The 16,371-nt window shown below is 39.5% G+C and overlaps 1 protein-coding gene across 1 annotated transcript in view; it reads right to left on the bottom strand.

Annotated features, from left to right (window-relative positions):
• The window catches only part of LOC144633243 (fibroblast growth factor receptor 4-like), a 75,617-nt gene extending 61,263 nt beyond the window's left edge, over positions 1 to 14,354 (bottom strand). Inside the window, exons 1-15 of the mRNA XM_078492073.1 lie at positions 14,267 to 14,354; positions 10,980 to 11,088; positions 10,304 to 10,633; positions 9,640 to 9,915; positions 9,092 to 9,403; positions 8,449 to 8,745; positions 6,507 to 6,670; positions 4,713 to 5,031; positions 4,184 to 4,294; positions 3,428 to 3,615; positions 2,807 to 2,929; positions 2,329 to 2,396; positions 1,822 to 1,862; positions 1,604 to 1,703; positions 916 to 1,015 (exon numbers count right to left, since the gene is read on the bottom strand). Coding sequence (XP_078348199.1) covers positions 916 to 1,015; positions 1,604 to 1,703; positions 1,822 to 1,862; positions 2,329 to 2,396; positions 2,807 to 2,929; positions 3,428 to 3,615; positions 4,184 to 4,294; positions 4,713 to 5,031; positions 6,507 to 6,670; positions 8,449 to 8,745; positions 9,092 to 9,403; positions 9,640 to 9,915; positions 10,304 to 10,633; positions 10,980 to 11,058 — 2,508 coding nt within the window. The 5' untranslated portion in view covers positions 11,059 to 11,088; positions 14,267 to 14,354. The remainder of the gene's footprint in view (positions 1 to 915; positions 1,016 to 1,603; positions 1,704 to 1,821; positions 1,863 to 2,328; positions 2,397 to 2,806; positions 2,930 to 3,427; positions 3,616 to 4,183; positions 4,295 to 4,712; positions 5,032 to 6,506; positions 6,671 to 8,448; positions 8,746 to 9,091; positions 9,404 to 9,639; positions 9,916 to 10,303; positions 10,634 to 10,979; positions 11,089 to 14,266) is intronic.
• Between the last annotated feature and the right edge of the window lie 2,017 nt (positions 14,355 to 16,371).

The following is a 16,371-nucleotide window of genomic DNA, read 5'->3' as shown; positions in this document are numbered from 1 at the left end:
ACTTGGGAAAAGGAGACGACAACAGAGAACACGTGATTGAAAGCATACCAAGCGAAAACCCTGTACTTATTGAAGAAACGGTTCAGACTGATACAACTATTAGAAGAAATACCAAGTTAAAAGCTAGAAAGGCTCAATCAACACTAAACAAAAAGAAAGAAAAGATCACCAAAAAGAAAAGCTTAGGCAGTCTTGCCAAGAACACCACCCTGGCAACCATATTCTCAAGAATTCCATTGGCTACATTGATAGAGATGGTTCACGAAAGATCAAGATGAGGCAATCAGAGAGAAACCGGCATTGTTACCTCAAGATACTTGTATTTATGAGTTAAAAGCCAATCGATTCTACTTTTTAGACCTTGTAATAATGTTTTTTTTTGCTCATGATGTAATGTGTAAACAAGCAACCATCCAATGTGTTAAATAAATGCTGTGAAAATTTACTTGTTTGCTCTCAGCTTTTTTATTCATCCTTTTTCTTTTTTGGCATATTTCATTATTTTTCAGTTCTTTAAAGCAACAATGATACAATTTGTTTTTATTTTACTTTCTTTAAGGGTTCTGGCTTGATTTGTGTCAATTTCCGCTATTTTCCTCTGAAGAAAGGAAGAGAGGCCCTGGGAACGAGGTTGGTGAAATCCATTTTGAATATTAAGTGCTCCGTAGGGTAACCCCTTTTACTACTCAATCCTTCAATTTGGTCAAAGAACTAGCATCGCAAAAATATAGTTTAGTTGTACCTGGCACACCTCTCTTCAGTAGCAAAACCATAATTTATTTCGATAGGGTCATTTTCACGATTTCTGACTTCTACCCCATCGTTGGTATCCGAATGACGAATGACTATTCATCTAGAACTTAAACAGCAGTTTATGAAATGGTAAAATCATATTAAGTTCATTAAGCACCTTACCCCTTTCTCTTGTAGTATATCCTTAAGCATTTCATGAAGGTCTCCAAAGTTTGGACGATCATCAGGAGACTTCTCCCAGCATCGCAACATGATGTTATAACTACAAAGACACATTAATTAGATTAAGCCAAGTCTAAAAGCGAAACTCTTCTGTTATTTGCTTTGCTTTTTCTTTTAATCTGTTTAATCTGAATTTACTGACCATTGACTGAAAAAAGGGACTTTAGCCCACGATCCAATGAAATAACAATTACCTGGTCAGCGGCTATTTTCATCAAACACGTGATCTAGCCCTTAAAATGGTCATGCTATACTTTTTATCGGATACTTTGTTTTGACAGCTTTTAAATGACCATGATGTCCAATATCAAAGATGTAAGCTGACGCTTATGTTAACTTATTTCTGGAGTATGGCATCCATGTTGTGCGATATCATCGCCGTCGTCGTACGTAGGGTGCACGCGCCTGCAAACTATTCCCCTAGCAATGATGACCATAAAATAGAAGGCATGGTTCTTCTCTTTCTGTGCATGTATGATTCTCCTATTTCTATGGTTATGGGGCACCGCTCTGCGGCCCCACGAGTCGTTGGAACACCGCTACAAATTTCAAAGGCCATAATGGCGTCACTCGGGGCTTAAATTGTTTCAAGTTCTGGTAAATGGCATTTTCAATTTGCTGTACTTACAGCTCATCAGAACAATGTGGTGGTTTCTGCAACCTCACGCCGTCCTGCAGCATGTCATGAAGCTCGACGACGCCTTTCACATTCTTATACGGCAGCTCACCTGTTGATCAGAGGCAAAATGAGCCCATGGATCAGGTATTTGACATAATCAACCCCATTTTCTTTTGTCGTTCGGTCAAAGTTATAAAAAACAGTATTTGAAATGAGTATGAACTTACCAAGAGTAACTATCTCCCAAAGAACAACTCCAAATGACCACCTGCCAGGACGTGAATAAAGAACAAATATGCAAAATAAATATGACGAATTAAGCTAGTAACATACATAAGCTGCCTTATAAAAGTTTTAGAATTTGTAATCTGAGTATAAAGTATACTGTGCCTTTTTCCAAATTTTGGTATTTTATATGATGTCCAGGGAACATTTTGGGTACTTAGCCCCCGACACACCCTAACCTGTCGCAAGGGATTTTGATTCTTTAAACTCTTGTCACGAACACTGTACTTGCAAAAGATGCAAAAAACAAGATATATATAAGCGTAGACTTGACTTTTTTTGTATCCCCGATACCCTTTCACTCTCAGGAGTGAAGAAGACAAGAGATGTTATTAAATCAAACACTAAAGCGAATCTGTTTATACAACGGAATAAGGCTTAACCCTCTATTACAAGGACTCATCTAAGCTGACACAAGATATAAATAAAATACAGGAAAAAAAACTCACACGTCTCCTTTGGCCGTATTAGTTCCTCTTAAAGCCTCCATTGACATCCAGAGCCATGGAATTCGTCCCTAATTTGAAAATGGAGATACCTTATCGAAAGATACGATGGTTGGATGAATAAGGTTATTGCGTTGATCTCTGAATCAGGAGGTCGCCATCCGAAAGCTGGCTGGATTCATTGTGTTGCATTTCCTTAAGAAGAAACTCTTACAATGCCTCTCTTCACCCAGGTATATACTGGGTACCAGCGATTTAACACTATTGTTTTCGTACAGTTCGCATAATTTCTGGCACCACAGAACCAAACGAACTCGTGAGATATCTGATTAGCTTGAAGCAAAGACCAACGACGGTCTACTGAAATGACAACTAAATAAGTTGTTTATGTTTTTTTGGGAGATTCCACAAATTGATGCCACTATTATCCAGCCATCGCCAATAACTAATCAGGAGTAGCGACAATAAGGGTAAAACGTACCTCGGTTGTCTTGATGTATTGACCATCTGTAGATATGTCACGTGCCATTCCGAAATCAGCCACCTTCGCTACCAGTCCAATTCCCACGAGAACATTTCTACAAGCCAAGTCTCGATGAATGCACTTTGCGCACACAAAAAAAAAATAATTAAGGTTATTACCGAATTTTTAAACGATATGACCATGCAGCGGAAATTAAAATCTCTGTTTTTATTACATTATCTGTTTCAATGCTGTTTTTGTTGTTGCTGCTGTTGCAGTTGTGGATGTTGTTGTTTGTTTCCTTGTATGTTTGTTTGCTTGCTAATTTATACCTAGCAGAATTGTATTGAAGTACTTCTAGACATATGATTGTTGTTGTTTATTACAATAGAGCAGTAATCACTTCAGTGTTGAGAAAGTTTGCTTTCAGTTGAAAACTGCTCCATAGGAAATGGTTTGGTATGGCGCAAACTCCATAAAAAGACGGCATGTAAGAGTTCATATGAAAATCTAACGCCAGCATTTCTGATCAAATTTTGACTAATCCATCCCTTTTGGAATATCATGCACGAAAGGTTATTTTTAGGATTATCGTATAGTTTTTTTTTTTTTTAATGGTTATCCAATGTTTTAACGTACCTGTTTACTTTCCAAGTGTCGCATGCCACTTGCAATGTCTGAAGCGATCCTTAACAGTTCCCTCTCGGTCAGTCTCGACCATATGTTGGCATATGTTGCACCGTCCTTTTGGGCCTGAACGCGGCTTATTCGGAGCAACTTATCAAGACTTCCACCAGAAACAAACTCAATAATGACACACAGGGGCTCTAAAACATCAAGTTACGTTACTCAATTTAAACACTTGTCATCTTAGAGTAGTAATTCTTTACAGCTCATGATCGACATATTACAACGTTTTGCTTAGGCATTACTGAACAACGTATTCTTATCATTAGAAATATTTCATTGCATATTTTATTAAACACGTATTGCACCCAGCCTTCATGGAAAATAGATCAGAAGATTACAAAAAACCTGTGGATAAACACCTCGCCAGCCACTTCATATCTCTTATCAAACGCGTGTTCGTAGATTAATTAAAAAATATCCGTCTGATCATGACGTGATTTATGTATGTTCAAAATTTATAGTAACCGGTTCCAGTTGTTTGGTTTATGGGGTAAGCGCGTTATCCTGAAAGTATCGAACGTTGTTTTCTTTTACTCCACGTTCTTTGTGCTGCGCGCCAACTAATCGAACGCCTGTAACAAGTTAATTACTGCAAAATCCGACGCAACTGGAAAGCAAATCAAAGCTGAAATCAATAGTCTGCATGTGGTTAGCGACATGCAGTGATATGAATATATTAAAGATCAATAATACTTCTTGCAGTACCTTCAAATGTACATGCACCGACCAAACTCACGATGTTCGGATGGCGACCGACGTGGATAAGTGTCTCCAACTCTTTGATTAGTGCCAGTCGTTGCTGTTGGTCCATGTTGTCTGTTGAAATTTAAAAACAGGAGGTATGTAAATGTCTTTCTGACATGACAAAAATTATTTACATGCGTCTAGGCGTTAATTCATTTTTTGTGCTAACTTTAAATATCATTTTTGAAAAGGATAGTTGCGAAAGAAAAGTTAAGAAAAATGCAATTTTTGTTGTCACTTGCAGGGTATCGACAAAAATGAACATTTTTGTCCCCAACGGGAATCTGGCGGATGTTTTAACCTAAAGGGGCAAGCGTGGAGAGCAAGGCCATTTTATACAGGTCTATATATGTGAAACAGAAACGTTCCTTTATATTTCTTTGACGTACATAGAGGCGGATTCTGCGGTATTTTGTTTGTTTTAAATGGCTTGAAGGGGAGACTTTCATTTTATTAAGAAGTAAGTTAAGTTAAAGGACACATTACAAACCTTTGAGCCTTTTCACCGCCACTGGAAGTTTATTTCCATCTGTTCTTAAGTATATTCCTTTATTAACAGTTCCAAACTCTCCTACGCCAAGTTTCTCATCTGTTATTACCAGCCTTTCTCGAGGAATTTCCCAATTTCTGTCAACTGCCATGCCTTGTAAGTACTTCTCGTTATCGATGACCTCATCTTCGTACATAACACATTGCAAGTCATCTTCAGCATTAACAATTAGAGTGGATTGGCTGTTTCTCAACTGTTTAATTGTTTCCTTGCCATTCTCAATTTGCGGCTGGGTAAATTCTTGTTGGACTTGATACAGCTGGTTTAAAAATTGCGAGAGATTATTCTCTTGATAGTAACAGTGAAACTGACAGGAGCTCACAAATGAAGAAAAGGGTTGTCAAATTTCTCTTTAAGGTTGGGGGATTGTTAAGGTCGGGACACACTATGCGACAAGTCGCTGCGATAGGTCGCTGCGACGAGTCGCTCGCTGCGTACTGCTTAAAAACAAGTCGCTACGACAAGGTGTTTGTTCGGTGCAAGAACAGCGAATTTGGAAGGGTGGGAATGTGAACTAGTTTTCCAATTCAATACAGCGAAAATACATGACGCTCTCTCATTGGTTAATTTAATTCGCAGCGATTTGTCGCAGACGTGTACACACGCTGCGACAACGCTGCTATCGCTCATTTTGTCGCTGCGATATGTCGCACGAATTCAAACCGGTTTGAATTCGTGCGACATATCGCAGCTTGTCGCAGCGACTGGTTTGTCGCAGCAACATGTCGCCGCGCCGTTGCAGCGACGTGTCGCCTAGTGTGTCCCGACCTTTAGAGGGGTGTTCCTTTTGTTGTTAAAAATTATTTCAAACTAGATTTGAAATATCCAGAAACCAATATTTTGTTCTCCAACTTTTTTGTTTATTAGAATACCACGAAGATATACAGCACCGTTGCTTTCTTTCCGCCTACCAATTTCCTTTCGTCAAGAAATATAAAGAAGAGGGAATTTGTTATAAATCTAGCAGTGACCCAGGCTCATAAATTGAATTTATCATATGACCCGTACGGTCCCGCGCCCAATTTCCTTGAAAACCATATGAAAAAAGTCCCGTATAGGGCCGTACGCCTCGCTCTAGCAGGGCTATAAAAAGCCGCACGGCCCTACTAGAAAAGCGTACGACCCCCTTTTTTCTAATAACTTTTTTCAGACCTGGAAATTTTTGGTCTTTCACGACGAGACGGAGAGGGGAAGGAGAGGTCAGCCCCCGTCTGCATAGGGATGAGACTGTGTGTCATACGACAAAGATGAAGTCTCATCTCACGAGCTTAAGGATGTTCGCGCGTTTGTTTATGCACACCCTTACTGCGCACGTAATTCAAGTCGCAACGTCACGCCACGTCATGTATGAAAGCGCGCGTGCTGAGAAACGCATATAGGGTAGGCATCCGCTGCGTTAACTGCGCTTGTAGTTTCCTCTCTTAAATGATCGGTGACGTCCACTTTTTGGGGGGTATATTCCCTTTTCGCGCAAGACCAAATCAGTCACATTTGCAGTATTGAATGTTGGCAAATGCAGTTCTTAAAGACGCGATTTACCTTAAGGGACCTCGAAAGCGAAATATTTTTGTTCAATAGTTGGCCTGCATCAATTCATATCGAGTGATGAAGTCAAATTTATTCAAATACGCGCCTTCTTTAAGGTATCGTATCTCGGAAACGAATTCGGTCATCCCAATTTTTTTTCGCGCGAACGTCCTTAAATTCCCATGCAACCAAATTCTAAAATCTTACCTCCTTGTTGATGTGGTATTTAGTTCTCTTTCTTCTCTTCTGTTTGAGACCAACCAGGACAATAATAACAATAAGAAGTACCACTCCAATGCCTATAGAAACCCAGACAGCTTTAGACACTTGCTTGGTAGTGCCCGTCCCATCTGCTGTAGATTGGACGTTTCCTGACAAATAAACAAATTCTAGTCACATAAAAATAGTTTTGCTGCGTAGCACTCAATAGTTACAATAAATGTTCAATAAGTGTTCTTGGAGTGCATAGATAGTTGTTTTAAAAACAGACGTTTCGGGGAAATCCCTTCATCAGGGTAAATATGATGTCTTATATGAAGCGCTTAAGCTTACGTTAAATGTCATGCGTGCGCGTAGTTTAAAAATAAACAGAGCGCGAGATTGCGCGCGCTTAGCGCACATTGACAAAAATTTAAATGAACATCAGAATATTTGAATATTTTTGTACAAATGTGAATTTAGAATTTTAAGTCAATGTTCATGCCTTTAGGTGCTAGGGTCTAGTAAGTGAAAATCGTCCTCATCTCCTCCCTTCGTCTTTGGGCCGCCGGTCCAGCAACTTACTTAATAACAGATATTGACATGTCGTGGATGGAATTGTGGCTCCCTTGGCTAAAATGTTCGGCCACGGGAATCCACCGTTCTGGTACTGTTGGTTGTTGTGGTTACCCTTTAACTGAGCGGAGGTGCTCTCCGAACCTGTCTGCAAGCCTACGAACAGTCTCTCCGATGTACATTGCTTAACAACGGCAGCATGTGATGGCGTAAATGACTCCGGTCGTACTGCAGGTGTGGTCTCCTTTCGGGTGCACAACTCCGTTCGCCTGGTTGACTTAAGTATTTTGACCGACGACCCTCGAACAAAGAACATCTTCACGACCACGCCCATGTGCGTTTACCGGCGGGATACTAACCTTCAAGACATCCTGGTTCGTAGCACCTTCTCCCTAATTCCTCAACAAGAGCAAGCCGGGACCTTTCCCTGTCAGCGACCTAGATGTCGGACATGTGCATTCACCGGACAAACAGAAAACATCAACCAGGCGAACGGAGTTGTGCACCCGAAAGGACACCATCACATGCTGCCGTTGTTAAGCAATGTACATCGGAGAGACTGGTCGTGGGCTTGCAGACAGGTTCGGAGAGCACCTCCGCTCAGTTGAAGGTTACCACAACAACCAACAGTACCAGAACGGTGGATTCCCCTGGCCGAACATTTTAGCCAAGGGAGCCACAATTCCATCCACGACATGTCAATATCTGTTATTAAGTAAGTTGCTGGACCGGCGGCCCAAAGACGAAGGGAGGAGATGAGGACGATTTTCACTTACAAGACCCTAGCACCTAAAGGCATGAACATTGACTTAAAATTCTAAATTCACATTTGTACAAAAATATTCAAATATTCTGATGTTCATTAAAATTTTTGTCAAAGTGCGCTAAGCGCGCGCACAATCTCGCGCTCTGTTTATTTTTAAACTACACGCACGCAAGACACATATTTACACTGATGAAGGGGTTTCCCCGAAAGGTCTGTTTTTAAAACAACTATCTATGAAATCCAGGAACACTTATTAAACATTTATTGAAACAAATTGTAGTTAATGTTCCTACATCTATTTAACTGTAGAAACAATCGTTTCTACAGACTCGTGAATATGTTAGGTGCCATGTAATGCTGTGGGAACAAGAAAAGCACTCGAGCAATGTAGCCGGCAGCTGTTTGCAGTTCTGTATTCAGCTTTAACGCATACATTTAACATCGCATGGTCATTTATTTATATTACCTTGTCATTAATGTCCGGTCGCTACATAGACGGATACTATGCTAGCTATGTTACCATAAATGCACCACTACGAACATGCGCTATGTCTGGAAAAAACAGCAGCTACAATTGTATACATACAGAAGACCGGTCAACGCACTTACCCTTTAAAGAAAGCATTGCATCTCTTGATGAAATCTGGGCATTTTCAGTCTTTGCCATACAAGCGTAGTACCCAACATGTTTGTCAGTGACAGAGAGAATCTTCAAATTTACCTCTGAACGTTTATTCAGATTGCTTTGAATAATGTCAGCACTTGTGTCTGTAAATGTCACCCCGTCCTTAAGCCACGTGATGTTAGGACGCGGAAAGCCCCGGGCAGCACAAGTGAACTTCACATTGTCACCACGTGATGCCAAAATACTTTTAGGATGAAGGTAAAAAGCCGGTTCCAGTATATCTGAAGATCGGCAATACGCAGTTAAGAAATAAATTTTGAGTTGAAAAGGTTGGTGTGTACATCATGTCGATAATAGTCGTCCTAAATACTGTGGTTTTGATAAGTACAGTTTGATTCTGAAAAATCTCCTTTTCTGCCTAGATGAATTATCTATACATTATATTTATATAAAAGAAAGAGACAGCCTGCGCTCATTTGCCTTGGTAATTAATTTACCTCGCAGTGATGCTGAGCAGCAGATTCTATCCAGTAACACATTGTTTGAAACAATAAAACATGCGTTTTTTTTTTTTTTTTTTTTTTCTTATTTGTCACTGAAAAGGAATTTATCAGTGTGAGTTGTTACCTGGAAGTCTTGGAGTTCTTTTTGAGATCGTTACTCTTGCTTCTTTGGAGAGTGTGCTTCCTACTGAATTATTAGCAACACATTGGTATGTCTGGAACTGTTCCATTGTTTCAGTAAAAACAAGTACCAACGTCGAGATCCCTCCATCTTGAGTCACGGTGCCCTTTATAACTGTTGAGTTGTTTCTTAACCAGCTAATAACCGGACGAGGGACGCCATTCGCTTCGCAGGAGAGGTTTACTGTGGCAACGCCAGCATTAAGATAGGCAGACGTGGTTTGGGGGTGGATTCTGAACACTGGCTTCCATAGTACTAAAAAGGCAATAGGAAAAAGAGTTATCATTGAAACAAACAAGTTGTTCTTGCGGATAATGGCCCTATAAATCCACCTTAATCAAGTCGGAATCTCGTTTAGTCATTCGAATCGAGCTGTCAGGCTCATTTTATTTCTTAGAAAAAAATAATCAAGTTTAACTAGGTGTCCATACAATGAGTATGTCAGTATTAAAATACCGTTTAGAAGTAATATTATTATACTCTGTAAGTACCTGTCAACTTCACAGTTGTGGATCTGTTCCACCCTTCAGTGCTGTTTGCCTCGCACCAATACTCTCCTTCGTCGTTCAGGCTGACAGAATCAAAATCTAACATTGAATAGCCCTTCATTCCTGTCACAAAAGACATTGGCAAGCGGCGACCATCCATAAACCACGCGATGGCTGGACGGGGAACGCCAGACGAACTACAGCTCAGATTGGCCTTACGTCCGGCTGAAATGTTTAACTGACTTGGAAGATCAATAATAAAACGTGGTGGTGAAGGTTCTGCGGTTAAAGGTCAAGTCCTGACTGTTAATAACATTAAATTGTATTATGAGAAAACGAGAAATATAGGCCGATTCTTGAATTAAATCCCTACAAATTCGTCCTGGCCATTACTGCTCCTTCTAAATACGTTCTTTATGACTTAAGTTTTTAAGAGATAAGCATCGCTGTTAGGCCAACTAAAGAGTATCTCTATTCAACCCACTCACATTACGAAAAACTACAGCACAGATTGTTACTAGCTTTGCAAAGAAATGATGACGAATTTCATAGTATTGTTAAAACCACCAAATATGCTTGAATGACTGTTGAGTATTACATTTATGTTGACGTAGGCATGAAAAACACCTCCTTTAAAACAATAGCACGTAAACGTGTGACGACTAACCTTTAAATGTCAAATCAAGAGTATCTTCTGTGCATCTCATTCGATTATCCGACACGCACTCATATCTACCGGAATCGCTCTCTTTGGCATTCTGAATGAAAAACTTGCACACTTTCGAATCTTCTCTTTTACAACAACATTGTACTAAATAGTCATTGTAGTTGCCGTTGTAATAGTATTGTATCCAATATGGCTGCGCATTGCTGTGGTCTCCAGTATCTTCCTTTGAAAAATTGCTGATACAAATAATTGTTATGTTATAGCCAGTTGGTAAGACGTCTTCATCCGGGAATTCCAAAGTGTTGAGTGACAGCGAGGGTGCCGTTGGATCTGTGGCCAGTTGGAGGTGCACATTCGTAGTTAGACATATTGTATTTATATCATCATCATCATCATCATCATCATTATCATCATTATCTGATTGTTATTGTTATTTTTAACGATCAAGGAAGTACCACCCTCTCCCCTGATTTGTGCCCAGGATGTGAAGACGACATTAATTTTAAATGTTGTTCAAAACGGTCTTCACATACTTTTTTCAAGGTTAGCAAAATTGTAAGGCCCAATATTATTTTGTGTTCATAGAATCAGGGCAGGGGACGAGAGACTTGAAGTTCATATGGCATTCCCCGAGTTGTGAAGAATACTTTTCGGTAATAATATAAGTTTTACTTACGTTTATGCAGAGATTCAACTTGGGCGCAGCCAATTGCTGGGTCAACGAAGAGTAGAAATAAGCCAATAACCAACAACATGGCGAGTCTTGCTTCTTTTTTTTGTTTTTCCTAAACACAGCATGAAAACATAACTTTACTGTGGTGTAAAGCTCAAGTAAAGTTGGCGTAAATTTGGGATTCAATCGGCTTTACGCTAACTTAACATTTTTTGCGAGCTTTACACTCCAGTTTCAACCGAATGAACATGCAAAAAGGTTAAACCAAGAGAGGAAAATTAACAGGGTGTAGCTGGTTTAAAACAAGCTTCTCCCATATCTCAATTCAAACCCTCGGACGTACATGTAAATTCAAACCTCCACCGTGGTACATGGAATTACCTTAAAGGCCTGGCTAGACTACGAAACATTGTTGCGGAAACATTGTTGCGGAAACAAAAAAGGTTTGTGCCTCAAATCAAAAAATATTTTTACTTTTTGGACACAAATTTTGCTTTCGCAAGTTGAACATATGTTTCCCAGTTTAGCTACCATGTAAGTAATGTTGACTAGTTTGTTGGCAAGCGTGACACTTAGTTTAACGCACTCCGGCAGCAAAACATTTTCCTTGTTTCCCTCCAATATAGCCACCTATGAAACAACTGAATGTGAACATTCAGTTGTTTGAATGTCAACAAAACGATCCATTAAGACGATCCATTAACTATTATAATAAGTGCAACAACTACGTCAATTTAACCTTAGCAAACAGTTCCTATTAGGTAAGCAGTTCTTCAATTCTTCTTAAAATTACGATATACTTTCAAGTTTAAGCTAGCTCAGATATGCCAACGGAACTAAAAAAAACTACAAAGCAGGCTTGCATTAAAAAAATGTACTTTTCCTAAAGCAGTTCCTTACGTCCACACGCACACTTAAGAATACATCGAATACCGTGACGTGACCGTTTTATTTCGGGCAAAACAAATTTACACGCCTGACGTTCACTTCGCGAAGCGACAGTAAAAATTTACAGACATTTGTTCTAAAATAATATTATCGCCGTGGTTTGACTTAATGGACACGCTTTTTTATTTTTAAAAAAATGGTTCTACTGTACTCAGACAATAGATGGCATTTTTGGCGCGCTCTGATTATTGGCTACTCAAACTCCGAATATCCTTTGTTAGCATAACCATACTGACCTACTATTAGTAATCGCGCAATCTGATTGGCTACACAGGTGCCTACTATCGATCCGTAGAAGGCTCTCGGAGCGCGCGCGTAGTCTTCGCTGAATTTTATCAATCAAAACCTTCATTAAATCAATTCTAGCGATATTCTGAGTTTAATAGATCGGTCAGTGGGTTATGCTAACACAATTAGACGGCTCGCTCTCGGTTTCTACCGGCTTTTGATAGTTGGCTCGGGGCTTCGCCCCTCGCCAACTATCAGCCGGTAGAAACCTCGAGCTTGCCGTCTAATTGTTAATTAGTAGAAACTCAGCTGTGTTCTATTGAAAATCTGCGAATCTGATTGCATGGTTCTCCCACTGTTTTCTATTCGCCGAGAGAAAACAGTTGCGCGCGCGAGTAGCTCTTTAAGTGGTAATTTTTCTTGACTTTCTTGACTTTTGTCTTCAAAGTGCACAATATTGTAGGTTTTGGACTGCAATCCTTTAGAGTTTCTAATAAAACATGCTTTGCTCATAGAAAACTCGGGCTCGTAGTCTAATTGTTAACTATTCACCTCCGAGCAATTCGCGCGCGAAAACTGTAGTCGTTGACAGGAATAAACTAATCAAAAATCATCTTTTCGGGCTTTATTATCTCACTGTTTTAGTATATACTAAAAAAAAAACTATTCACCTCAGTGTAGCCACCTCCACTTCGGTGAATCGTTGTTAAATATACCCCGCGCCGTTTCTCGGAAAGTGAATTTAAGGCAAATCCATCAGGAAATCGAGTATTATCAATTTTATTTGGACAGCGATCGAATACCAGAATACTTCGCGTTATTTTTAACCCTTTTTAAAGGTTTAAATAATAACACGAAGAACGATTTCTTATCAGAGCCTGAGAAAATGAATTTCAAAGTTCACAAGAACCATGTAAACTGTAGGCAAAATCTCACGTGAACCTTGCTATTTTGTAAAATCGTCTTTTAAGCGATTCAGTGGAATCCAGTGGAGACAGTGGAACTTCGAAATTAGTTTTCGATGTTTCTTTGGTGTTGTTAGAAATGACTTCTTTTGATAAGTTATTTGAAACAGTAACACAAAAGTTTGAGATAAGAGGTAAATAATTTTGGTACATAATTTTTCAAATTAATACTGAATTCATGGCGGATTCCGTCGTAAATATGTTATTGTTTTGTTGCGTTTTGGTTTTCATATATTTCTTGTTTATTATTTTTTTTTTTAAGGGAGGGGGGGGGGGGGGGGGGGGAGGCGTCAACTATTGGATACCTTGTATCCATCCGCGCTGACAAAATAGAAAAAAAGCTCGATTGTGTGCGATTTACTCCAAAGCAATGTAAAAAACAAAGTGAACGGAAAACGTCTCGTCACGCAACGACGCGGTGGTCAGTTGGGCTGATCAGTAGTCGTGACGACATTTACGGTTCATTTAATTTGATAAACCGCCCGTTATCTTGATGAATGTTCCTGCTTTGTAATACGAATTTATTACTGGGGTAAATGGTGTAACTCCGAAACATTTGGACTTATATGTTGCGCGCAGATATGAGGTGAAGAATCCGTGACCGATTTGTTGCAAATAAATGGCGGGAAAACAGAGTTGTTGTGGGTTTTAATGAACAAAATGGATTTGCTTCGTTCACGGTCTTCCGTCCTTTTTACGTTCGCCGATAACTTCTATGCTCTCGAGACGGCAGGAAAGTTGATTATTTAACCGAATTTTCCTGACAGAGTGCAAAAGCAGGCGCGAGTCACAACTCGCGTGTTGAGTCCGACTCCCGAACTTTGATTTATCAACATCACTCAAGCGAATCATATGTACACGCACTGCGGCTTTTATCGCCTCAACCGAGCTACATCTCGTACTTAAACTAACTTGAATTGTTAGGCCCCATAATCGAGTACAGAATATTTTGAAAGTCCGACAATCAGTGGGCGAGAATACACAATAAACTAAGATGTTGATTGTTGCAGAGTTATATTGGATGCAGTACCTGCAGTATTGGGTGGCTTCGACTATATGAATATCCTAAATTGTACATTAAACAGTCATCACTAACTAAAATAAAGGTCTATCTGTACATTTAGAAGAGAATAACATCATTATTCTTACCGTTGCTGTAGAAACCTTCAAACAAAAGGTCCGTCTTTTGCTAACCTGCAATATAAACTTTGCCGTCTCCCAGAGCCTTTAAGTACTGTTTTCATTCAGAAAATTATGCTGACCCGTATTGGCCCGTTCATATTATTAAGCAGGCGGAGCTAGCGCCAGCTTCATGTTTTTTGTTTTTGTCACGGTTTCTGTGCTCCTTTCGGCCAAAAACGACGGCGACAGCCTGCGGGCGATACTGTTGGGAGGGTAGGTTGGGGAGAGGAAATTGAGAGCGCATTAAATCACAACACGAAAAGATAACTTTACTCAGCTGAAGTAAAGCTGACGTAAATTTGGAATTTACTTAGCTTTACGCAACCTTTACATTTTTTTTAAAGCTGACCTTTAAGCCAGTTTTGCACTCATGTTTAAAGATAGCTTCAAGAGACTAAAAAATTTTAAGAGAACTTTAAGTTGACTTAAAGTTCCTTAAATGCCAAATTAGGGGTTTGTCGGGTTTAAGAGGACATATGCACAAATTTCAAACAAAAATGAAAATTCTTGGCAATAGCCCTGTAATGGATTTCGCTCATTCTCTTATTATGGGTAGGTCTCAATATGAAATAAATCACAGTAACTTTGTTTGGCTAAATATCGATTTGTTTTCGAGAAAATCGATAATTCTAAAATCAGCAAAATTGACGCTTTCGGAGCTCAAAATTTATGCCGAGTTTGTTAGCTTCGCGTCGAAAAATAAAGCACTCTGGAAGAAAAATACCTATTTAATATCGAAGAATAACATAAATTATACGTCGAAAGCAATTTCTGCTCTTAAAGTCCTTTTATTTACAAAATATAATTAATTTATTCGACAACTTTTGATTTAATTCAAAATAGTCAAACTTATCGCTTTATTTAAGTATGAGCGAAGCGAAATAAATGGCCGAAAATTTGGTATTAGACAGATAAATGATTGTTCTTTTCGATACTAAAAGGATTTCCTAGGGAAATGATTTAGTGCGATGCTTTCAGATCTCAAAGTTGCTTAAAATTCGTTAATTTAACCGACCGTGACATTGTTGATCTTATCAACATTATGTAAACATTCCACGCAAAGGTTAATTTTCCCCATGTGAACTTCAACTGAGTAAAATAAAAAATAACTTGCTTACCGTGGTGTTCGCTGATACATTGTAAATCCTGTTTTCCTCATTTACGACAAAACCTAAGCCCTCGGCGAAGCTGTTATCAATTTTCTTGACGCGCCATTTGTAACTGATTTCCACGTCTTGAAGTGACAGTTATTTTCCATGCATTCTTGAAAAAGTCCTGAGTCTTAACTGATCAGTGTAAAAGAATACGAAGTACTTTGCTTTAAATCAACTTAAAGCTTAGCAGCAGTAATAAAATCGATACGGCCGGCGAATCTTCGTTTCGAAAACCGCCATTTGAGATTTGTCGGCCCTTTGTCCTGCGGTATGCAGATAATTAATTCACACTTGAGTAACTTCCGGCACATGAAATCGACAACCACCGTGACCAGAAAGCACCCTGCTTTTTGGTGATTGTTGAGGCACTATTTTTATCATTTTAACATAAGCTCTCAATGAAAAACTTTTGGGCTGAACTTGTACTTAAGTTTCACTTCAGTAAGCCACCGTTCGAGAGAGTTGTTAAATGGTTGCTGAGCGCTTTTAACTTCCGGGTCGAAATTCTTCTGTTGCGTTGCTTCGCTTTGCTGCATATTTTTTATCAGTTCTTACCCTTGTTCAAATTCTTGATTAGGCTAAGGCAAAACATTGTAGAGTCAACTTCCCTTATTGAAGATCTCCATAAACGGACACCTGCTGTTAGTCCTGTCCTTGCCGTTTTTTCGGTCATTTTTATACTCTAACCAGCTAGGCTACTTTACACGGGACCGGACTGGAGCCGTTCCGAACTGACCGGACCGATCGGCCTTTGTTTACACGGAAGCGTGGCACCATCTTACACAGGACGGTTCTGGAACCGGTCCGGAACGGTTCCATAACTTGACCTGCAAAATAGCAGGTCCAGTTTTGGTTCCATCCCGCACCGGTTCCAGAACGGCTCCGTGTAAACAGAAGGCCTATCCTATCCGTGTAATT

Source organism: Oculina patagonica, chromosome 12, assembly GCF_052425735.1.
Source record: "Oculina patagonica isolate OP01 chromosome 12, crgOcupat, whole genome shotgun sequence".
Classification (NCBI taxonomy): Eukaryota; Metazoa; Cnidaria; class Anthozoa; order Scleractinia; family Oculinidae; genus Oculina; species Oculina patagonica.
This window is presented reverse-complemented; position numbering and strand designations above follow the sequence as displayed.